Here is a 26,038-nt window from a genome sequence, read left to right on the forward strand (position 1 = left end):
GGCTACCTCAAACGTTAGGAACTTATGTTTTCTATGAATGAGAATATTTGAGATCCAATGGTGCCTTTTATGTGTTCCTCATTAGAAGCGGTAACACTTCTTTGATGGTCACCATTCTGAATATTTACTTACCTAACACGGAGTTTGAGTTGGTGCTGATCAGACTGGGCCTCCACTCTTTTGAAGTTTTCTTTTTTATGAGTAAGCACCGGTAATAAAATTCCAGGTGCTTACTCATGACATTTTGATGATGTTTTCGAAACATTTCTATGGCTCCTTTCTGCAGTATGGTTTGAATTTCTGCGTTCAACAAGTGAAGATGTTTTATTCTGGAAGGCAGTGTCATTGGTGGATGTTGTACAAACTCCAGAGTGCCACCATACCGAATCACGTCCAGCACCTATGTGTCTGTAGGGATTACCTTCTAGTTGCTGCAGAAGGTAGAAAGTTTTCACAACACAGAGCCCAATATCTTGATTGTCTGTATATTGGTATCTCATGCCTAAAAAACTGTCAGTGACTCTGGAGTCTTATCCCTTTTGATGGGCTTTTGATTTCTCTGGCTGTCTCGAATAGGACAGTTGTTGCACTTGTCTAAAGGGATACTGCTGTTGCTGACTGGGTGCGTAACCCTAATGGTACGACTTAGGATGGTAAAATGGATAATACTTTGGATATCCATATGTGAGATATAAAATCTTACAGCTGCATTCTCCTTCTTCTGTGAAAGGACTGAGGCTTTCTTTGCTGTAAGACGCCCAAGGACCTGGATGTGTCCGTATCAGCTTAAATCTGCAATGCATAATTCACATGTTTCCCAAATAGCCATTTCTCATCAAATGGAATGCCCATGATTTATTTCTCGACTTCTAGCTTGAAAGAGATGGCTTCCTTGTCTGCATAATATGGCGGATCGGGCAAGTTGTCTAAAACTTATATTTAACACATCTAATGCACTGTCTAGAAGTACAGTCAATGCTTTAGCTCCCTCATATAGTAGAGACTTCACCTCTTGATTTTTATTTTCAGGCAATAGGTCCAGATCTGGGGCTATATCTGACCACATCTGTCTGTCAGATCTGCCTATTGCAATAGCATTTCTGATAGACATCGCCGGCATGAGGGACAACCTTTTGCCTGCCATGTGCATTCGGCGTCCCTCTTGCGCTGGTTGTGCTGTGCACAGTGCCATCATATTCATGGATCGCTGCTGCATCACTTGCATGATTACTGAATCTGCTTTAGGATGACCCAGGAGGTGAATTCTAAGGGAATTTGTACTGTTTATCTAATCTGGGTACCACTGCTGACACTGTAGCTGGTGCTTGCATTGATATTATTCCTTCCGGCTAGATGTGAGCCACCAAAGGAATCACTTTGACTGATTTTCTAGTTGGGTACTTTAAGTTCTATAAGAAACTGTCAGTCTTTTTGACAGTAACACGCCGGTCAATTCTCTATGCTGCCCTATTCACCATAAAATGAAACTTGTTGATAATGTCTAGCGGTGAATTCATAGGTGGAGGTGTTGGTGTGTTTGTACTAGGGAGAATATAATCATACCAGTCGTTGCCCCTTGGAAGATCTGATTTCAACCTCTTCAACACTGGCATATTTGTCATCATGAGGGACAATTATGAATTGCTGTACAGGCTGTCGTAGAGTTTGAGGTGAATGGTGATCGCCTTCCTGTGTAGATGCCCTTATTACAGGTGCAGGAGAACTCTGTGCCTTTTGGGGTAGAGAAGTTGTGGGTGGCTGCTATGAATTGGGGCAAATTCTGTATAATAGTATGTCATCATGTGTTGTAAGCCTTTTTTCTAAGATTTAACATCACTTTCATCATAGGCTGTGGCTCATAGTTCTCATATATTGATTCATAAAGGTCATAATGGTGATAATACTATTTTCTTTCTATCCAATGCTGTGGGAGGAAGTTTGGATAGAAAGGTTCAAGCTGGGATTCTGGGGAAATATGCCTAGTAGTCTGTGTCCTGACATTTAATGTTCACCTGTCCAGGTTTATTAGCCACGCCAAAGGTGTTCCCTTCTATCTGATTTTCCTGCTACTTCAGTATCCATGACCTTATTTGGAACTTGAGGAGAAATTTTACATGGTCATGTATGCTTTGATCGTAGTGATGAGGAGAAAATAGAAACCCAGACGCTTTTTGGTTCTGCCAATTAATTTATTTTGGGCAGATTTTGCACCCTATTGTGTTTAATCAATCGGTGTTTTGATTATTTATTTAGAATTAACAAATTGCTTCACTTGATAATGTATTTATAGTAGTCTGAGGACTTACTTTGTCATACACAGCATGATATTCATTATATACAAATTTTTACATTTAACACGAAAAACCAAACATTTGTGATAACACTGTACATAAACATTATATTAGACAAGGTGTCATTACATTAAACAAGGTGTGGACTGTACCCTCCTAACGGATTTTATATTTTATCACCAGACCTATCTCAAGTGTCTTTGGTATGTTTGCGGTCTGGTATCGCAAGGGAAGAATTAACGAAAAGATATTCTGTTGACTGAAAGAGTCACATCGTATTTAACACCCTTTGCGTTAAACCAATTCGTCAACTGGAGTGAACAAAGGTAAGCCGACGCGTTTCCAAGCCTGTGTCTTGGTCATCAGGCTCTTCTTCAGGGCTTTTGTTAGTGGGTACCTATGTGAAAACAATATGGGACATGTTTGAGACAAGGAACCTCTCTCTTATACTGGGAAAATGCCTTTAGTCAGTTACATACATTATTACCTTTGCGGTGAACGGAGTCTGAGTCTGTCTTGCTCGCAACTTCTGACTGACAACTCGTTCTGCAGAGGTAAAGGGCAACCTTTATATCTAATTTCTATGTGTGTACAACATATAAGATGTCATTGTCGTTCTGTTTGAAGATAAAAAGTCAGGACTTGCATTTACCTATTTTCTTGGGTATGGTGGCCGAATTTCAAAGTCTTTATGTTCTTTGGTCAGGTGTTGTTTGGGCGGCGGCGGCAGGGTCTATGTAAACAATAAAGTTTAAAGATTTCTATGATTCGAGCGTTTCGACCATTTACGGAGCTCGGGTTTTACCCTTCGTAATGATTACTTACTTTGGGTTTCAGCCCGCAGGCTGGCCGCTGCTCTCCTGATTCTGACGGCGTCTGTGTTATTTCAACTAATAATTAGTCGCGTTTGTTGCAAAAACGAGACGGTTGATATTAGGGGGATATTTTAACAAAAGCGATTGTTTGCTCCCTATGTGTGGTCTCTTACCTTTGGAAATCTTTCTTAGCTTTGTGGTTTTCCTGCCTTCTTCCGTGTTCGACGGTTTGCTAGGTGGTGCTGGTCACATGACATCCTTACTTATACTCATGTCATGTGGTTTGGAGGTTCTGGGAGATGTAGTCCTGACTTATGTGGGTTGTTTAAGTCCCTGTAATGGATCTAAGTTCCATATAGCACGGAGATCACTTTTCGCTTTTGTTGTGCCTAAGTCTGCTCTTATTAATTGTTGACCAAGGTTTTTATTCTTTTTGAGGGCAAACAACGGTTTTGCAAAAGGAGTTTCAAGGTTTGACAACAAGTGCCAGTTTTTGAGAATTATCGACTTGAATCGATTAGTGAGTAGACCATATGTGGTGACACAGACCAATTGTTCCAGTGTTTTTTTGTCTTTTTTAGATAGTAACTCTTCTCTTGGTGTATACCACGCACGCTTGGTTGCGTGCTTCAACATTTTCTTGGGATAACCTCTGGCTTTTAATTGCTCACAAAAGATTTCTGCATGTGTTAAGTAGTCTTCTTTTCTGGAGCAATTTCGTCGGATTCTTAGCGATTGACTGTATGGTAGGTTCTCTTTTAAACTCTGTGGGTGAAAGCTCCGATAATGTAGAATTGTGTTTTTGTCTGTCTGTTTGCGGTGTAGTGTGGTAACCAGTTCTTTGTTCTGGGGAAAGACTTCAACATCCAGAAATGTTAGTCGTGTAGTGCTTTGAGTCATGCTGAATTTGATATCTGGGTGCCTGCTGTTAAGCCATTCATGGAACTGGGACAGTTGTTCTTTGGTTCCATTCCAATGGCACCAGATATCATCTATATAGCGATACCACTTTAGAATGTTATCGCTATATGGGTTGTTGCAGTAGTCAAACCTTTCCTCGTACAGGGCCATGAAGAGCACCGCCATCTCTGGGGCATAAGGACACCCCATGGCGGTGCCCTTCATCTGCACGTAGAATGTGTCCATGAATCGAAAAAAGTTTCGTTTTAGTGTTAAGCCTGCCAAGTCAATTATACATTTCGTGGGTACTCTTTGTGGTTTTGGCCTGGTGTCTAGGAAGAACTCAATGGCTTCTAGTCCCTCCTCCTGAGGGATCTGAGTATACAAAGAATTGACGTCAAACGCCACCAACAATTCTTTGCTTTCATCAAACCGGAGATTTTCAACTTTATTAATAAAATCTGCCGTATCCTTGATGTAAGATTTTACATCACTCAAGAAGGGTTTTAAAAAAACGTCAACATATTTAGCTATTGGTTCTAAAATCGACTCGCACCCTTTGTCATGGTTAATGAAGTCGTTGACGATAAGATCAACAACGCTGTTGGTAATAGGGTAGTCACTGACAGTGGTTTTGTCACTTTGGGGGCAGACTACAAAGGGTGGGTCGTCAACAGGTCAATCATTGGTGTTCTCTTTGTGAACAACTCCGTTGATGGTTTCTTTATTGGCACATCCCTCATCAATGGTGGCATTGACAAAATCTTTTGTGACGGCATCTATGTGGGTTTGCCTGTTGCTTTTTTATCTTTAGAGGAATAGACTAAGGCTTGTCGTGGTCAAGGTTGTTGATGGGCTTACTATTAATGGTGGGACAACCTTTAATTTTTTATAGTCAGCGGAGATGATGGTGGAGGCATGGCAGTTGGAGAATGCCTCTTTCTGTTGAAAAGAAATGTCTGCTGACTTTTTGAGAGCCTTTTTGTGATTTTTTCCTCAGGTTCACCTTCTTTGGTCTAGTTTTGCCTTTTGAGGATTCAGATGTATCAGGGTTTGTTTTTTCTCATTTTCTCACACTAGATTGAAGGTACTGGTTTCAGATTCATCCCATGGAGAGAGGTGCTCAGATGTCTTATTTTTCTGAATCCATCTCAAAGGTCTCCCTTCACGACCACTGTGTGTTGGCAGAGAAGATTCTACAAATCTTACAGTCTTTGGCTTTGTGATCTGGAAAGAGACACTAAGTGAACATCTTGTAATAGTCATCAGAAAAAATAACTTAATTTTCCCACAGGCTTTAAAAAGACTTTTCCTGGATTTCCCAATGTTGCCATTTTCCAGAGGCAGTAGAGTTCAATTATTCTAAAGCCCAAGAAAAATGTTTCAAAGTTCACAGATCTGTATTTGAAGCAAGAGAAAAGTTCAGGCACTTCTAACCACACAATGTGTGGTTGATATTTTAGGTGTGAAGACTTCCAGGAGGATTGAGGCTGAGAGAACTTTCATCTCCCTGGCTAGTGTTTGGTCTCTTTAGAATCAGGTGGATGTGCTAACAAATGGGACATTGCCTGTGGCTTTTTCAGATGTCAGTACATTGTACTGCTTTGTTAAAGTTACACAAGAACTCCACTCCGACAATGGGGACTGATTCAAGCATGTGAATCTTTGAGCAATCTAATGCTGCAGAGGTGGCAAATCATCAGTTAAAATATGGAGCACTTACACACTACAGGCAGTGATAAGTAACAGTAAATACATACAACAGTAATACTTGCTTCAAACTCACCTTTCCCCAGAGTTGCCAGATATTTTTGAGAGTGGGTTTCGTCCTCTGCCCAGGTCATCCTCCCCTTCGTCCACAACTACAGAACGACCGATAATATCCCAAACCTAGAGGAGGTAAATTAATGCACATTATAATCTATTTACGAAAAAAGTTTCTGAAGCAGATGACATGCACAACAGCACATTAAGCTGTACTGGGAAAGGTAGAATCTGTGGGAATCTCTCTCTCTCTGATAGATCTGTAGGTAATGGGGTGCATGGAAAGAAAAGAAGGGCAGCTACTTGGCCATATGAAAAACAATATGAACCCCGAAGTAATATTAGCATTAGCGCCTAAATCACTTTTAGCACATTAGCGCCTAAATCACTTTTAGCACATAAATCACATTAGCACATAAATCACATTAGCGCATAAATCACATTAGGGTCCATTTTGCGCCACTGCGCCAAAACCTAAATGTAGCAGCTGCCCACTACTTGCTGGGCAGCTGGAGGACAAGAGCAGGGCCTAAACGCTGCAGCTGGCACTAAGTGCTGCGCAGCTGGGGAAGGCCAAGATAGGGATGAAGGAGTGCGTCTCACTCCTGAGTCCAAAGAACAAGTCCCTAGGAAGAAGAACCTAAACGTAGCAGCTGCCCACTACTTGCTGGGCAACTAGAAATGACAAACTGCGGCATGGGCTCTCTCTAGGCCTCCAAGACATTGGGCCAAAACATTCGAGCCCTCTAGGCTCAGGAAACACAACTGCGGTATAGGTTGGAGCCATCTGGCTCTAGAATAACTGGTGCACTTTGGGAGCCCTTTAGGCTTTGAATCAAAGTATGTGCATTTTTGGGAGCCCTCTGGGCTCTTAAAACAAATGTGCCCCCTAAGAGCTATCTAGGCTTTGGAAATTACTGGGGCCCTCCGGGCGGTAACACAGGCCCCCCTGGCACTCAGGACCCCCACTGGGATCCTATTGAACATCTTCGGCTTGGCTGGAGCCACGCATGGCTCGGTACAACGGTGGGGCGTCCCACTGCTATCCGGGGCCGCCCTAACTCTGGGCTCCACGTGGGAGCGGAAACAGATATGTCCTCAAAGGAGGCACCGGCGTGGTGCTTCCCTATTGCCCTCCCCCTGCCAGCTTCACTTACTGGCTCAGCGTGGGGGAGGCTCCTTTCATCGGGCGGCGACGGCGCTTTGCGGGGCTCTCTCCACACGAGAGCCCCGCCTCTATAATACGCCTGCTGCACCCGGCCCCCCATCTCGGGGCCGGGACTTAGGAATGGAGCCGGCGAGGCTCCGGGCTCATTCTCTGCAGCGCAACGGCTTCCGCCGGCGGTGGGCAGCATCTCCGGTCTCCCTCTCCACACGGGAGACCGGTAAAGTGGGGGATGGCTTCCCCCAGTCAGGGGGGAAGCAGAAGTGACGTCCTCCAGGCCCCGCCCGCAGTCAGGCGGGCACGGGCCTGTCTTCCGGTTCTGCCCGTGGCTGGGCGATCTCTCGGGGGAAATAACAAAGGGTGGGCACCCTCGATGTCAAAAATAAAAGTAGCATGCAGGGTGGGCACCCGCGAGGATTCAGATAAGCGGGGTGGGCACCCGTCAATTAGAAATTAAAATAGGCGGCCATGACGCGGGACGGCACCCGAAATTACAACTCCGACTGGAATGTGGCCAAAATGCAGGGTGGGCACCTGCAGGTTAGGACAAAAATAAGCGGACATGATGCAGGGTAGCACCTGCAAGCAAATATGAGAATAAGCGGGGTGGGTACCCGCTAGGAGCACAAGGAGGGGGACCCCCAGGCAGGGGGAATCCCTTTAGGAAGCATTGCAGCCTAGCGCTCCCAGGGCACCAAAAGGTTTGCAGCATGCCCTGGGAGCTGGGGGAAAGGTAAAGTCCAAAAGGGTTCCAGGGCAAGGCAGAGGGGCCCCAGAAAGAAGTCCTCCATGGCATCCAGGGGCTGGGCAGAGCTCAGGGAGGCAAGCCTTCCCCTGGGCCCCAGCAGCAGCACGCCCCTGGTAGTTTCAAGTCCGCAAACAAGAACATTTAGCATGAGGTCACAGCCTCTTTTTATAAACAAAAATCCCTTTGTCTCTAGGGTGTAGGGTGGGGGAAAAAACAGACGCAGCTGGTTCTGGAGCACTCTGTTGCTCTGCCCCTTTCCCCATTCACTGGCCAGGCTAGGGTCATCAGTCGCACCACAGGGGGTGGAGCCAGCATTGTGGAGGGAAAGCCCAGCCCTATTCAGGTCCCAGTTGCACCCCTTCTTCCCATTAACATGCAGATCCGCCATTCACCACCAGGGCAGACCGATCCTGACTTCTGGAGCCTTGCACACCACCTAGCTCCAGGAAATCACAAGCCAGACAGTCAATTCACATAAATTACACAGAAATGCAAACTTCTAGAAGTGGCACTTCCACACTAGGCACATTAATGCTGCACACATAATTATGCAGCATTTAATCACACGAGTCTGCACATACCAAACTCGCACCTGCACTCCCCACGCATTAGGAACTACCATGGACACACATATCCCCCATGCAATCCAATGGGAGGGCAGGCCAATCTCACCCACGCACTCAGAGAGCGCACGCACTTTACACTGCGCCACAGTGCTAACGTGCGCAAAGACGAGAAATCACTATAATGATGTAACCTTAAAAGGCAAAAAGTTCAGGGGTGAACCTGCCAGAAGGGCCAAGTCCAACAATTTAGGAATATTGCAAAGCATTGATGTAACAAGGCACCATTCTTAACAAGAAAGCCTATCCGACAAAGAGAAATCATGTAAAATTGAATATGCTAAAGGCTGTGGAGCCCAATCAATATACAGGGAGGCCAAAAAAGGATACCCCTGCTACAACTGGGACTAGACCACCGAATTACATCTCGGCTTCCCAGGCCTTATGCGACTCTTTGGCAGCCGCATTTGAAGCTAAGATAGCTACCATATTGAGCGGCCTTACTCCATTGGACCCGCAGCCTCGGCCATCCCCCGGGATGTACCATCTACCCCGGATGACTCAGAAGCTCTGCTGGCTCTGCCTCGGCTGAGTAGTTTCTCTGACCCGAATTTTGACGATTTTTGTCGACTGGCACTGACGGTGTCCTCGGGTTCTCTTATGGACCCGCTTCCTCATAAATTTTGGAAGCTCTTTCATGGGGAACTCTTCCTTCCCTTGTATTCCATCTGCCTTCAGTCCTTTGAATCTGCCCTGGTCCCGGATTGTTGGAAAACAGCAGTGGTGTCCCCCCTCTTGAAGAAGCCTACCTTAGACCCCACTTGCCCGGAGAATTATAGGCCCATTTCACTCCTCCCTTTTCCGGTTAAAATCATGGAGAAGGTGGTTACCCAGTCTCTGTCCAGATACCTGGAAGCTAACAACTATCTGGACGTGGCCCAGTTTGGGTTCCGCCCAGTGCATGGGACGGAGTCGGCTCTGGTGGTCGTGCTGGACAAACTTCGTTCGCGAGTCGACACTGGGCGAGCAAAAACGCTGCTCGACATGTCGGCCGCGTTCGACACGGTTAGCCATCCGATTCTCATCAAGAGACTGGAGGAGGCTGGAGTAACAGGGCTGGCTAGAGACTGGCTGGTCTCATACCTCCATAATAGACAGCAAGTGGTGGCCTTGCCGCCTTTTAGATCTGGCATGCGGAAGGTTGGGCAGGGGGTGCCCCAGGGCTCTGCCATCAGCCCAATACTGTTTAATTTGTACCTCCGACCGCTTATCCATCTTATTGGCACTTTTGGTATCTCAGTATTTAACTATGCCGATGACACCCAATTGATCTTTTCGCTGGAGGGTGGGGAGGCGTTTGCGTTGGAGACCTTTCATCGCTGTATGTCAGCCACAGCAGACTGGTTATGTTCCAATTCACTCCAGTTCAACAGGTCTAAAACAGAGGTGCTTTACTGTTCCACTGACCGTGTTCCACACTCACTACCAGAGGATTTCTGGCCTTCCTTCTTTCCTGGATCAGGGACAGCAGCGGACTCTGTGCGAAATCTGGGAGTCATGTTTGAGCCCAATCTTCAATTGGATAGCTTTGCCAATAAGACCGTGGCCACTTGTATGGTACTGCTCCGCATGCTGCGCAAAGTCCTTCCTATGCTCCCAGTCCCGGCCAGATCTGAGGCGGTACGGGGGATCATACTGAGCAGGTTGGACTATTGCAACGCATTGCTGTTGGGTGCACCGAAGAACTTGGTCGGCAAGCTAAAACGGATTCAAAACTTGGCGGCTAAGCTAGCTCTGTCCCGTCCGCGTTCCGCTTCATCCACTGCGGCGCTGCGTGACCTTCATTGGTTACCGGTCCAACAGCGGATCCTTTTCAAGGCCTCATGCTTGGTCTTTAGGGCGCTGCATGGGCAGGGTCCCGGCATGCTGCAGAATCTTTTCTCCTGGTACACTGTTCCACGTACCTTGCGCTCCTCTTCCGCTTACCTGGCTAACGTTCCCAGGTTTCAAAGGTCAAGGATGGGCGGCTGTTCCTTCAGCGTCGCTGCCGCCAGTCTTTGGAACTCTCTCCCGCTCCATCTGAGGTGCATGAGCGAACTCCCTCTCTTTAAGAGAAATCTAAAAACCCATCTCTTTCCTAGAGTAGTGTGATCTTCATGACCGTGTGCTGGTTTGTTCAGTCAAAGCGCCAGGATACCCTTTGGGTGACAGTGTTTTGCGCTATACAATACTGGAATACATACATACATACATTCTGATCAACGGTCTAGGAGGTAAGGAAAACTGCATTTCTGGCACAATTTCAAACTATGCCATGGCAGTCATGCCCCCAAGAAAATGCTAATAATTCAAGTCCAGAGAGAGATCTGTACTTACTGAGAAGACATGAATCAAACGTCCAAGGAGCTGCTAAGTCTTATAAAACCTAATAACTTAGTAGAAGTCCCTCAGAAATAAAGAGAATGGACACTCAATGAGTGAAAACTCCAAAGTGGGGTTTAGCTACCCAAATAAGCCTATCTTTGTTCACAAACTGAACGTCAAGTTCTAAGACTCTAATAAAAGCTCCAATTTGTAACCATCATAACCACAGCCTGGTTCGATATGGGATATATCAACTTGTAGATAAGGAAAATGACTCCTGCATACACAAATGCTATCACACCATGGGGACTTCAAAAGAGAAACCAACAAAGGGACATGAAGCAGGGACAAAAGAAGCAAAAGGAAAAACAGCCAGTATTACCACGTAGCACTAATCAAAATTATTGTTCAAGCATCTAAAAAAAAAGTTCCTGCTGTAGCCCGTCAATTTTGCCTTTCTCAAACTCAATCAATCAATCAAGGTTTGTAACGCAAACTACTCACCTGTGAGGGTCTCAAGGCGCTGGGGGAGGGGTTTAAGCATCTCTATTGGTCACTTGAAAAGCCAGGTCTTGAGGTCCTTTCTGAACTGGTGCAGTGTAGGGCTTTGTCGGATGTGAAGGGGAGTTTGTTCCAGGTCGTGGCTGCGAGGTAGGAGAAGGATCTGCCACCTCCTCTGGCCCTGTCAAAGTGAGGGACGGAGGTTAGGGCGATTTAGGCTGGGCGGAGCTTTCTCTTAGGGCTGTGGAAGGAGATTCGTTTGTTGCGGTATTGAGGAGAGCCAGAGGAGGTCGAGGAGGTGTTGGGTGATGTGGTCATGTCGTGGGATGTTGGCGATAAGTCTGGCTGCAGCGTTCTGGACGGTCTGGAGTTTGCGGAACCTAAAATCTCTCTTAGAGCCTCTCTTGTTGAGTACGACCAAGCTTCCTGGCAGATGACAACACTTTGTACCCTAGGCGGGTTGATATATCATATAATAAAGGACAACAAGAATGTATGTCATTCCATCGCATACTAATACCATGCATGCCATTACAACGCGGGTATGAGTAAGCAATGTCAATGACATTGCATGCCATAACATCGCATACTTTTACCATGAGTATGCTTTTACCACGCATGCCATTACAACGCAAAGGCATGCATGGTAAAGCTATACTTGTGGTAAAAGTATGCAACGTAAGTAACATCCCTATCCCTACACCTACACAACAGACTACTCCCACCCCTACACTGCCCCAACCCAAAAACACTGCCACACTACTACACTACCCACACTACTCCAACCCTTACACTACCCTAAACCACTACTTGACTACCCACACTACTCCCACCCTTACACTACCCTAAACCCCAAAACACTACTCCCACCCCTACACTACCCTAAAACACTACTACGCTACCCACACTACTCCCACCCTTACACTACCCTAAACCCTAAAACACTACAACGCTACCCACACTACTCCCACCCCTACACTACCCTAAACCCTAAAACACTACTATGCTAACCACACTACTCTCACCCCTACACTACCCTGAACCCTAAAACACTACTACGCTACCCACACTACTCCCACCCTTACACTACCCTAAAACACTACTACGCTACCCACACTACTCCCACCCTTACACTACCGTAAACCCTAAAACACTACTACGCTACCCACACTACTCCCACCCCTACACTACCCTAAACCCTAAAACACTACTACGCTACCCACACTACTCCCACCCCTACACTACCCTAAAACACTACTACACTACCCACACTACTCCCACCCTTACACTACCCTAAACCCTAAAACACTACTACGCTACCCACACTACTCGCACCCTTACACTACCCTAAACCCTAAAACACTACTACGCTACCCACACTACTCCCACCCCTACACTACCCTAAACCCTAAAACACTACTACGCTACCCACACTACTCCCACCCCTACACTACCCTAAACCCTAAAACACTACTACGCTACCCACACTACTCCCACCCTTACACTACCCTAAAACACTACTACGCTACCCACACTACTCCTACCCTTACACTACCCTAAACCCTAAAACACTACTACGCTACCCACACTACTCCCACCCCTACACTACCCTAAACCCTAACACACTACTACGCTACCCACACTACTCCCACCCCTATACTACCCTAAACCCTAAAACACTACTACGCTACCCACACTACTCCCACCCCTACACTACCCTAAACCCTAACACACTACTACACTACAACACTACCCACACTACTCCCACCCTTTACACTACCCTAAACCCTAAAACACTACTACGCTACCCACACTACTCCCACGCCTACACTACTCTAAACCATAAAACATTACTACGCTACCCACACTACTTCCACCCCTATACTACCCTAAACCCTAAAACACTACTACGCTACCCACACTACTCCCACCCCTACACTACCCTAAACCCTAACACACTACTACGCTACCCACACTACTCCTACCCCTACACTACCCTAAACCCTAAAACACTACTACGCTACCCACACTACTCCAACCCCTACACTACCCTAAACCCTAAAACATGACTACACTACCCACACTACTCCCATCCCTAAACTACCCTAAACCCTAATACGCTACAATAAACACACACTACAACACTACACTACATAAACACTACACTACCCTCCCCAATACACTAAACTAAACAAACACAACACACACTAAAACGTTTTTAAAAAACACACACACAACACAAACATTACCACACTACTTTTAAACTACCCTAAACCCTACAAAAGTAACCCCCACCCCATGCACAAACCCCCTTACCTCTCTCCTCTCCAGCGTCGCCGTCGGATCCTGCTTCCTCCTTCCTGCTTGCTTCACGTCGTTGTGAGGAAACAGCCTAAGTTTCCTCACAACGACTTGCATAGCACCCCCGCCGCAGCCATTACACATTACATCGCATGCGTTGTAAAAGCGCATGCGATTTAATGGTATGCATGGTTTTACCACGCGTTGTAACATCGCATGGGTTGTAATGCATGCGATATAAAAGCAACGCGTGGTAAAACCCACGTTGTAATGGCTGTTCCCCGACAACAAGGAACTAGGAACTACTACCATGCATAGATTCAATTACTTCTTCTCACTTAAAAGCATGTCAGGCTTTGCCCAACTGAGCTCAGATGAATTAATTTTGCCGAAAGTGGCAATTGTTACCCAGCTTCCCACACACAAATACAGGTATTCTGTGTTTAGGAAAGCAGGAGTCATGATCCAGACAACAAAATCAGTGCTACGTGCTGCATCTAGCCAATCTACATCAGAGGATACCTTGAAAGAGGGCCTTGTCCTGCCCTGATTGTCTAACAGGCAACACCAAAAAATATACCCCCCCAATAGACAAAAGGTTCATGGCCCCTCTGACTGCATAACGGATTTCTCAGAAGAAGATAAATGATATTCATAAAGTCTCAATAATCTATGGAGGCAAAATGAATTGAAGTAAAAAAGAACAAACAACAGTTTGATGAGCTGTCTCTCTACCATTCAAGTGGGATTCTTACATATTTTTTTTTTTAACTAAGAACAAATAAGGCGCCTTCAGTGATTGTGGATACTGAATAAAATTGCAAATTCATTATCTTGACACTGTGAAGCGAGCAAGTAAATGATCTATTGGAGACGGAAACAGAATCCTTTTCCCCAAATAGATTGTGAAAAGAAGCGAGACCCACTCTGGAATCTGGATCCAGAATTTAGTGTCTAGTGAAAATGTGGGCTAATTTCCAGAGTGTTTCTTATATACAAGGGAACCCCATACAGTAGAACCTGGGGTAGAATGATAATTATATGGAACAATGGTTCGGAGTAGGCCTTATGCGGTCCTTTAAAGAAAACAGTGGGTGTTAGCGAGTATTTAATAAGTCGCTAGGGAGCATTGGAAGTAGGAAAAAATTGGAGTTTTTTATTTTTACTCTTTTCTCTTAACAATATATAAAAATATATATACACTGTATTGCAGGTGCTCAGGTGAATAGTACGGTGCAGGACGTGACATAGGTGATCTAAGTGAACGAACTGTCACACACAACAAGGATAAAAACACACAACAATTATATACAATGGTACACGTGAAATTCCTTGGGTAGGAATTTCACGTGTACCATTGTATATAATTGTTGTGTGTTTTTATCCTTGTTGTGTGTGACAGTTCGTTCACTTAGATCACCTATGTCACGTCCTGCACCGTACTATTCACCTGAGCACCTGCAATACAGTGTATATATCTTTTTATATATTGTTAAGAGAAAAGAGTAAAAATAAAAAACTCCAATTTTTTCCTACTTCCAATGCTCCCTAGCGACTTATTAAATACTCGCTAACACCCACTGTTTTCTTTAAAGGACCGCATAAGGCCTACTCCGAACCATTGTTCCATATAATTATTAATTTCCAGAGTGGCATTTTTTTGTGAAGTCTTAGTGGTTGTTTTTATCATCATGGCTGAATATTCATGGTTATTTAGAATGATTCATTAAAATATTAATCTCATTATGGATGCTTGGAGGACGCTAGGTCATAATTATACAGTACTTTGACGCCCGTAGCCGGACTACCCTGAAGACTCCCTTCAAGCTGTGTAAGCCCAATGCCGCTGCCTAAAACCGCAGCTTTTGAGGTCATCAAGGTTTCTGAGGTTGCTTTACTGTTATCAAATCCCTCCTCCTCGTTGAGTAGTAAACCAGCAAAGGCGCCAAAACCATCTAAGCAGCCAACATTACCGAAAAATGGAAGTAAAACCCTCCAGGCAACTATGTCATCAAGATGGAGTTTAGTATGGCTGAACTAGGAATGTAAAAATGTATCTTTTAATAACGATGATTTTTATATTGTGTGCTTGAAAATACCACTTTTAGAAAGTGGGTATTTTCTTGCTTAGCCATACTGTGTGCCATTGCTGGTTTGTGGATTGACAGTCTGGAGTGACAGGGGCTGGGGATGTGCATTCTCTCAGAGGGCCCCTGGGGAGGAGTTGATATGGGTCAAAATTATCTTGGTGGGTAGGAGGGTGGGAAGGATTGGCTCTGAAGTTGCAGATCGTTAAGGGGATAGTATTATTGTTAATTTCAATTGCCCTCCTTCGGCCAAAAGCCTTTTATTGGGAAGTATGAGTTACCACTTAGATTCCAGCAAAGTTGACTTGTTGCCACTTGGGTATTATTATAAATCTAATAATCAAACAAAAAGGGCTCCCTGTAGAGTCAATAGCGACGCAGGCTGGAGCTCAGCAAGGGCCCCCGCAAGAGAAAGAGGTACTGTTGCCGGAGTTAGCCCTTACACCATCTCCTCCTCTAACCACTTTGATGTACCTGCAGACCCTGAGTGGCTTGCCAGAGCTGAATTAAAGTATCATCAGGTTACCTGTGGGGAAGGAGAGTGCCCGGAAGTAAAGAGAACTATAGATTGTATAGTACTTGGTAGCTTGGCAAAATTATCCTTCAATGGCTTTGAATGTGCCAGTAGCATTTGGCTTTACCCACTCACGTCTAAATAGTCAAATGATATTGAATCATCCCTATTGGTGAGGTGAGACACGCATGTATATATCACAGTGCTAATGGCTGTCGTCTCTCCATCTGCCTTGGGTTATAGACTCATTGAGGTATTCCTTTTAGTTCATTGAACTCTGTGACACATGGCTTTGTGTTTTTCTACATGATAAATCATCCACCTTGAGCATGAACCTATACTCTCCTGAAATATCATTGTTTTGAGATGCTGTAGTCAATGGGCTATTGAATCTAAGAGAATACAATGGTATCTTATGTGTTTGTACTCCTACAGCCTTGAGAAAGTCGCGGGATAACCTGTGTATGACGATATCGTCTACGTAAGCCGACGCGAATCCTGATACCTCCTTCAGAACCGTGTTCATAAGGCGTTGGAAGGTGGCAGGGGCCCCGTGGAGCCCGAAAGGGAGGACGGTAAACTCAAAATGCCCATCGTCCGTACTGAAAGCTGTCTTCCGTCTGTCGTCCTCCCTCAGGGGCACCTGCCAGTACCCTTTTGTGAGGTCCAAGGTGGTGATAAATTGGGCATCACCCAGTCGTTCGATAAGGTCATCTACTCGCGGTATCGGATATGCGTCAAACACTGATATTTCGTTCAGGGCTCTGAAATCCATACAAAAAGCGGCGGGTTCCGTCCGGTTTTGGTATCATGACGATTGGACTGGACCAATTGCTTTTGGAAGGCCGGATGACGCCCAGTTACAGCATATCTTCCACCTCTTTCCTGATAGCTAGTCGTCTTGCAGCTGGTACTCTATAAGGCCTGATTTTGACGACTTTACCGGGTGGGGTGTCTATGCATTGTTCTGCCAAAGTGGTCCTCCCTGGGATATTAGAAAACAGGTTATCATGTTGTTTCAGGACATCCTGTAACTCCTTCTGCTGCTGAAGGGTCAGCTCGTCGTTGACCACTAACTGTTCGCGGGTGGAAACGTTATGTATGGTAGTGGCCAGATGTACTCCAGAGGGCAGGGGGCCCAACCATTTCTTTAGTAAGTTGATATGATATACTTGAGTTTTGTTTGGTCCCATCTGTAGCTTATAGCTCGTCCTTCCAATGGTCTCGAATACTTTGTGGGGTCCCACCCATTCGGCTCGGAATTTCTGAGTGGAAGAGGGAAGAAGGATCAGGGCCCAATCGTTTACTCTCAGTTGTCTCCACCTCTTGCCCTTATCGTAGGATGTTTTCTGTCTTCGCTGGCTTTCTTCTAGATGGGTGTATGCCAAGTCTCGGAGTTTTCCAAGCTTGGATTTCAGGCTCTGGGCGTACTCCAACGTGTTGGCTGTCTCCTCTGGGATCTCGTTTTCCCACGCGCCTTTGGTCATTTCGAGCAACGACCGCGGTTGCTTGGTAGTGGCCGCGGTTAAAGGAAAGGCCTCCGGGAATCGGGTGGCGTAATCGACCACTACCAGCACATGTTGGTATCCTCTTTGGGTCCTAGGTAGAGGACCGATAAGGTCCATACCCACCCTTTCAAAGGGTTTTCCGATAATAGGTAGGGGTTGTAAGGGGACTGCTGGGGGCTTCGTCATGTTCTTCTTCTGGCAGACGCTACATTCTTTGCAGTATACCGAAGTGTCCTTGTAGATACCAGGCCAATAGAAATGCCTGAGGATATTTTGGGTGGTCTTCTCTGTTCCAGTGTGTCCTGCTACTAGATGGCTGTGAGCAAAGAACAGGACTTGGTTGCGAAAGGATACCGGTACCAGGAGCTGTGCATCCTCTTCAGAACTTCCTGGTCTATATAGCAGATCTTGTTGTATAATAAACCGGGGATATCTGTCGGGATTGTCTCCTTGTCGGGCTTGTTCCCAGGCGTTAAATAGGGTATTGTCGTTGGCTTGTGCGAAGCGAAAACTTCTGTCTAACACCCAGGGATCCGGAGACAGCATGGCTGGACAAGGGTCTCGTTTTAGGGCCTTGGAGGGGGGAGTGTCCCTCTGCTTGCTCTATGCTTTTCTTAAACATGATTAGAAAGCGAGGGTTATCCGTCCCTATAATCAGGTCTTCGGGGAGGGATGATAATACCCCCACACTTAATGTCTGGGTCTTTCCCGTCAGCATCTGGATGGGAACGTTGGCTAGGGGATAAGGTCTCACATCACCATGTACACACCTAATGTTCACCATCTGTTTAGGTAAATACTGGGAAAGGGTTACATGTTTGCTTTGGATCACCGATTGCCTACACCCCGAATCTAACAAGGCAGGTATAGGGGTCCCGTTCAACCTGACACTTACTCTGTATGTGCTCCCAAACTCGGCTGAAAAGAGAACGGATCTGGGGAGGTATCCCACCTCCATGGGTTCGTCTTGTGTTTTTCTTTTGGGGCATAATCGGGCAATGTGACCCCAATTGCCACATTCGAAACACTGTGGGCCTGTAGATCAGGGATTCTCTGGTCTCCATGGCCGTGGTCGAGGGGGTTCCAAAGGACGTTGTGGTCGTTTCTCCTGTTTAGGAGGCGGCTTGTTTATCTTCTCGGTTTCCCATCCAGGGTGTCTAGGCTGGGCACGAGCAAACGTGGCGGCCATGTCTATGGCCTGAGCGGTCGTTAGATTATGATGTTGACGCAGCCATCTTAGCGTTGCATAGGGTAGGGCTTCTAGATACTGCTCTAGGTAGATGAGGTCCATGATTTCTTCTTTGGAGCTGGTAGAAGGTGTCAACCACTTGTCCTCCTACATAACGGAGGACGTTTGGACAACCTATCTGCAACACTACTTTAATGTAGGCCCCCAAAGCAACTTGCAAAAACCAGCTGAGCTCTATGCTGATCTATCTCGGCCCACCCCTTACAGGAATAATCTACCACCTAGTTCCTCCCTAAAAACGATCGAGGACAGAATACAGCACAGCCACCGAGATGGCGCCCCCGGGCCAAACGGCTTGTCCCTATTGTTATACAAACAAGATCAAAAGTATTGGTCTGGCTCATTACAAAAGCTCTTTGGCAACATTACTACAACAGGAACAATCCCAGAATCCTGGAAAGGCTCAATTCTCTCGCCTATCTATAAAAAAGGATGTAAAAGTGAACCAAAAAACTACAGGCTCATCGCCCTCATTGACATCGAGGCCAAGTACTACGCGGGACTTATTCTAGCCGACCTCCGGGAATTGGCAAGGGAAAAGGCCTTAATTCCAATTAACCAAACAGGCTTCCAGGAAAACCTGGGGACCACCACAAACATCTTGGCTTTTTCCCTTTTAGCCGATTCGACAAAAGCAGCAAGAAAACCATTATTTGTCTGTTTCATCGATTACAAAGCTACCTTTGACAGCATAGATCGAGGAAAGCTATGGTCAAAGCTAGTACGATGGGGGATCCCTCCCCCTCTTCTGAATCAACTCATCCTACTACATTCCGACACATGGGTCCAAATAAAACTGGGGAGTGGTACAATCGTATCCAGGCGGATCCCAACCTCCAGAGGCTTAAAGCAGGAGTGCGTTTTGGCTCCTACTCTATTTAACCTCTTCGTGGCTGATCTTTCAACTGACCTAGATAACTGTAACCATCATGCACCAAATCTGGGAGGCCTCCCTCTCTCAAATTTACTGTACGCCGACGACCTGATTTTACTCAGTCAAACCCCAGTCGGCTTACAACACCTGCTCCATACTACGAACAACCACGCCTCAAAAAACGGGCTAGATATCAACCTAGAAAAGTCAAAAATAATGGTGCTAAACCAGCGCAACCCAAAAAAGCGACTGAAATGGCAGCTGGGTGAGAGAGAACTTGAAGTCGTCCACGACTACAAATATCTAGGAATTATCTTTGATAAGAATGGGACATATGACCAACAAAAAGAGGTGATTCAGAGATGAGGAACCATCTTAGCAATCACCCTGAAAAATCTTAAAAGCAAAATAGCAGGACCAAACCTGCTCCCGCTGCTTGAAGTGCTTCGCGCAAAGCTGCTGCCCACGCTCACATACGGCAGCGAGGCCTTGCGAGGGTCGGACGAAGAAACCCTCAATAAAACGGTTGCTAAAGCTTTAAGAATAATCTTCAAGCTTCCTAAATACACCTCCCCAGCCCAACTACGCCTCGAATTTGGAATAGTAAACCAGAGAATAAGCAGGAAGGCCGCGTATGTAAAGAGCTGGTATAAAATAAAGAGTGCAGAGGCGGGCTCGCTGAACTCATTCCTATGGAAGGAAATCTCAAGGAAACATGCCTCAACGGCCAAAGACTACCTCCAATCAGGGATCAGCTTGTTAGCTCTGGAGAATATATGGGAGTCAGGACTCCCATTCAAGACCGTAAAAGACCTGGTGAATAAGTCAACAAAGCTCGTCTCCACCGCAAACGATAAAGAATGTCTAAATAAGAGGGCCCATAGCTGGTTCGTGATACAAAGCTATCCAAAATGCTCACCACAACCGTACTTCAAGACCAGCTTTTCCGGGCCTTTAAAAGAAGGCTTCTTGGCCCTGAGGATGGGCATCCTTCCTGTCAAACCACATTTGCCCCCCTGGAAACGTATATTTACATCTACACAATGCAGACTATGTGGCGAAACCAAAGAAGATATGCTGCATCTCCTATGCATATGTAAGTTCCTAGACTGGGAGAGGAGAGAACTGCTAAAACCGCATATAAATGAAATGCATATCCGGACGTGCAGACAGGCAGTGAAGGCGTGCTTCAGCGGGGCCAACGTTAAATTAACCTGCAGCTTCGTCCGCTACATGAAAACTGCCCAAACAAAGCTCCTCGCCGCAGCCTGAGCACAGTTGCGCGCACCCAAGCTCTTTTATTCCGGCAACTCTCTTTGACTCCCACTACGTTCCGATCCTGAGGCAGTCGTCCACGACTAAACAATAGACTACTAGAACTATGGATACTGGCGTCACCCCCAGACGGGGACTTACCCTTACTTCTTTTTTAAATTTTATACCTTCATCACAAACAAACTGTATGTAATTTTAACCAGAAAATTGGTCGATTTTAATGCATATCCATCACGCTGTTTTTTTTTAAAGACAATATGAAATAACGTAACATATATGTATCCTTTTATACATTTCTTATTGATGTGTGTACTGCTAAGATTTTAACTAATCAAGCAATAAACTAAACTTACTTACTTGTCAGCGGCCATCTTCAGACGCACGAAGAGGGTTTTGGGATTTTCTCCGGGAGCGCCCCTTTCCTTTCTGAACCTTAGCCGATAAGCCTCGGCATCTAGTCCAATATGATGCGTTTTACCTCCGGGTACGGGGTGTCTCCCGTGGGATTCTTCACCTGGTAGGCGGCTTGTGCCTCTCCCACCAAGAGAGGAGCCAGGAAGAAAGGCCATTTGCCTATGGGCCACCCACAGGCCCTGGCCGCACGTTCGAAGTTTAATAGAAATGAATCGGGGTCCTCCCCCGGGTGGTATTTCTGCAGAGAGACTGCTGCGGTCCCATGAGGGATGACTCGTTCTTCACTGCCCCCTCGGGAGGTCGGATCAGCCCAGGTCTGAGGGGATCGAGCTGCTAAGGCTTCCTTCAATATGTCCCTGTCGGCCTGGGCGGAGTTTAACTGCTGTTCTGCAACCCACTCCAGCCGCTCTTGTCCCTTCACCAACCGTTCAATGACGGTCTCCATCTTCTCTGTACAGATGGTGCCTATGCCCGCATTCTCCACCACTGTAGCGGGGGGGGGCGAACTGGGCACTGGAGAAATGGGCAATAGACGTGTCTTGGTTAGGGATGGTTTCATTGCAGCAAAAAGGTAGTCAGTACACGTCTTTCTGGTATGGAGGGATCTACGCGGTGATCGACTTCCGGTAGTTCTCCGACTATGGGGCTGGATGGTCTCTATCCTCCGATAGCCGTCCTTGCTTCGACGGGGCGTCCGGTCGTCTGGGTCCGTCTTGGCTCTTGGTTCTCCGAACCCATAAACAAAAGAGAGCACCTGGTTAGATCAGCGTTCTCCGCTATTCCGACGTAGAGGAAGGGAGTGAGGGATCGAGCAACAACCCGTGAATGGCGACTATATACACGTGTAAGGTGGGGTAGTGCTCGGGGAAAGGGAACCGGGACAAGGGGATACTGATATAACACAATGGAGCCGCCCTTACCTCCCACCCAGCCCCTGATCTTATCAATCACCTGAGCTAGCCACACACCTCCCCGGGTGTGTGGCTGGGTGGCTCATGGGGACGTTGGCCTCCTGGCTTCTCCTCAGTCTCCTGGGCCACTTCTCCTCCGCTCGCTACTCCCTCCGTTCGTTTCGCCTCTGCTCCCGTATTCCAACCGCTCCGCTCCTTCTCTCTCCGCACCTCCACGCTCTCACCTCCTTAGGTGAACAAGCCCGCCCGTTCATCAGGCACTTCCGCATTTGACGGCAGCGTTTCGTCTGGAAACCCCGCCCACTCGTTCTCCGGCTGTGAGTTAAAGGGCCAGGTACATCCATCCAAACTATGGGAGTCCCCACCGTACTCGGCCCCGCTCAGGTCAGCTTGCTGTGGATGAGAAGAGGGGGGGGATGAGGTGAGTGTTCCCTCAGGGACCCCGAGTCCCGTACCCTTGCATCAGAGCTGTCAGGGGGAAGACCCCATGGATACCCTGTTACATGCTCATATTTAATATATTCTTGCATAAGAGGTGTCAGATTTAGCTCTGGGTCTCGCACATTTAGCACCACGTCGTCCACGTATAGTAAAATCACTAACGGGCGTAGTCTGAATCGCAGTGCTGCCGCCGCATGCCTCTGGTGCATTATGCACAATAGTGGTTCTAGGGCTATGGTGAAGAGTATCGGTGATAGGGGGCAGCCTTGCCTACTGCCCCTGCATATTTCAATGAGTGCTGAGATATATTTATTTACCCAAATTCTGGATATCGGACTATTATACAATATCGGCATACCCATATGTCGTAATACTGCGAACATGTGTTCTCACTGTATAGAGTCGAAGGCTTTGGCAGCAGCATCGAGTAACATTGCCGCGGCCTTCATCTCTGGGTTCAGCTGGTGCAGGATGGCAAACATTATTTGCAAATTATGTGTGATCGATCTCTGAGGGACAAACCCCGACTGATCTGGCAATACCAGACTTGGCAAGAGCGGCTGCTGTAGTGCAGAAATACTTTTCACCAGTATTTTTGTGTCTGTGTTAATGAGGGAGAGCGGTCGATATGACTCACACCTGTTCGGCGTCTTCCCAGGTATCAAACAGTGTGAATATGAGGGCCTCACGTAGTGTTGGAGCTGTTGGACTTTGCCTTTTTGGTAGGTTCACCCCTAAACTTTTTGCCTTTACATGTGACCTGGTGTTAGTTCTTTTAGGTTTCTGCGTCCCAGTGTAAAGTGCGTGCGCAGTCTGAGTGCGTGTGGTGAGATTGGCCTGCCCTCCCTTAGGAATGCATGGGGGATATGTGTGTCCATGGTAGTTTCTGATGTGAGAGGAGTGCAGGGGCGAGTTTGGTAGGTGCAAACTCGTGAGATTAAATGCTGCGCGACGGTGTGCGCAGATTTAATGTGTCTAATGGAGAAGGGCCACTTCTAGAAGTTGGCATGTCTGTGTGCAGTGAATGTGGATTGCCTGTCTGGCTTTTGAGTGACAGGGGCTGGCTGGTGTGCTTGGCTCCAGGAGTTAGGATGGGTCTGCCCGGTGGTGAATGGGGAGATCTGCATGTAGATGGGAGGGAGGAGTGCACCTGGGACCTGAATAGGGCTGTGCCTTCCCTCCACAATGCTGGCTCCACCCCCTGTGGTGCATCTGATGTCCCTAACCTGTCCTGTGAATAGGGAGAGGGGCTGAGCAAAACAAAGTGCTCAAGAACCAGTTGTAACTAGTTGTCCCCCTGCCCTACAGCCTTAGACAAAGGGAAATGGTGTATAAAAAGGGGATGTGACCCCATGAAAAAAGCTCTCTTGTTCCTGACTTAAGGGGGGCCTGCTGCTGCTCGGTGCCAGGAGGAACCACCACTGGGGACTGCTTCCCTGCAGGAAGGCCCTGTGAGCTGGCCCCTGGGCCCAGCCTTTGCCCCCCCTGTCTTCTGAAGGACTCTTTTTTGGACTGTAGCGCCTGGGAGCGCTTTACTTTTCCTCCTGAAAGGCGCTGTATTTGTCCTGACTGAAGAGTCGAGCTTCTGATGCTGGTGGCAGTACGACGCTGCAATCCTTTTCCAAAGGGAATCCCTGGTGTGGAGATTCCCCGCAATTTGGCCGATTTTCGGTGCGGGAGCCCACCCGCATATTTGCAGTGCTTTTTTCCCCTAGCGGGTGCCCACCCCGCCAAGGACTTTGCCGAGTTTTAATATCCCTAGAGTGTGCCCACCCCGCCAGGGACTTTGCCAGTTTGTGTCCAAGCGGTTGCCCACCCGCTTTATATTTTTCAAATCCAAGGGAGCCTACCCCTCCTCTGCCCCATTTTCACTGCCGCAGCCCCAGGAGAAAAGCGGAAGTCAGGCCTGTCCGCCTGACTCGGGGCGGAGATAACCCCGGAAGAGGAATCCAGGAGCTGACAGGAGCTCACCCCGCGCTCCGGTACCTAGAGGAGAAGTGAGCCAGTGTCTCGGGAAGCGCCGCATTCAGGGAACACAGGCGGGAACCTACCCCACACTGGGACGTGTTGTGGTGTAGGTCTGGAGCTCGGCAGGCTCCCCATCCGAGTCCCGGGTCCCAGGAGGGGGCCCGGGGGAAGAGAGCCCTGCGTCATCCTCTCCGTGCCGTGGGAGTCTGCCCGGGAGACAGAGGAGCAGAGTGCCGCTGCTGACATCCAGTGAGGCGGAGGGGGCCGCAACCAAGGTGCGAGACGCCACCACAGACACTGCAGGAGCCTGGGTCAAGGCGGGAGCCTACCCCGCCTTTGTGTGACCAACCAAGAGACCGGTGAGTGAAACGAAGTGCCGGTGTTGTGTTTTTGAGCCCCAGAGCGGGACACCAACGTTGGGGGGGACATTTGATTAAGGGGCCCCAGTGGGGGTCCCAGGGGCCAGTGGTGCCGCCCTTTACCTTTGTTAGTGCCCCAGTGTAGGGCTGACCTCCACAGTGGCGCCACAGTTGCGGGCCGCTGCACCGGCTGGACATTTCCTTTGTGTAGTTCCAGAGTCCCTGAGTGGGACTCCAACGGGCCCCTGGTTAGTGCGGGTTCCTTTCACAGCAGCCCCGTCCGACAGTGGGCAGCTGCAAAGTTTTGCCCCACTACCCTAAAAGCCCCAGTGGGGGTTCAGCTGGCGCTAAGTCCCAGGCTAGGAGCTCACATTCTTCTACAGCTGCCCCTCCTGGCAGAGGGCAGCTGCAAGGTTGCACAGTCTTCTACAGTGGGCACAGTGAATGCCCATGCCCCTCTTGGTGATTCTACAACTGCCCAGCAATTAGTGGGCAGCTGCCACGTTTAGGCTGCTCTTTTCCTGTGTTGCTTTCGCTGCGTGCGCAGCTAGCCCGGACATACTGGACATCAGCATTTGAACCCCTGTGGAAGGCCAGTTGGCCTGGGGGACAGTCCTCATGTGTTGTGCCCTCGCTAGGGGTACCCTGGTTATACCTTATGTGATTTATGCGTAATGTGCAATGCCTATACCTCTAAATGTGTTTTCATGCTTAGGAGGTTGTTTTGCCTAGTATAGTTTATGCTAGTGAGTTTATGTTTTCCTGCGTGATCTATGCCTATGGTGATTAGTATTGCATAGTGTGTACCTACCTTTTACCAGTGGTTACTGGTTGTGTCCTACAATTGTTATTTTGTACTACAATTATTCTATGTTCTAGAAGTGCTATTTCTACTAAGTGCTGATTCTGACAGTGGCCCACTTGGCCCTTTCATGTGTAAATAATCCCCTGTGAATACTGCCCAGTGCCAGTTGGCACAGTGTATCTGTGTGATTATGATCTAATGTGTTTATGGTAATACAAAGG

General features: G+C 47.4%; 1 protein-coding gene across 1 annotated transcript in view; it reads right to left on the reverse strand.

Moving 5' to 3' along the window:
- CCS (copper chaperone for superoxide dismutase) overlaps positions 1 to 26,038 on the reverse strand; it is a 682,831-nt gene that overhangs the window by 117,178 nt on the left and 539,615 nt on the right. Inside the window, exon 7 of the mRNA XM_086938555.1 lies at positions 5,793 to 5,896. Coding sequence (XP_086794681.1) covers positions 5,793 to 5,896 — 104 coding nt within the window. The remainder of the gene's footprint in view (positions 1 to 5,792; positions 5,897 to 26,038) is intronic.

The sequence above is a fragment of the Lissotriton vulgaris genome, chromosome 9, assembly GCF_964263255.1.
Source record: "Lissotriton vulgaris chromosome 9, aLisVul1.2, whole genome shotgun sequence".
Taxonomy (NCBI): Eukaryota; Metazoa; Chordata; class Amphibia; order Caudata; family Salamandridae; genus Lissotriton; species Lissotriton vulgaris.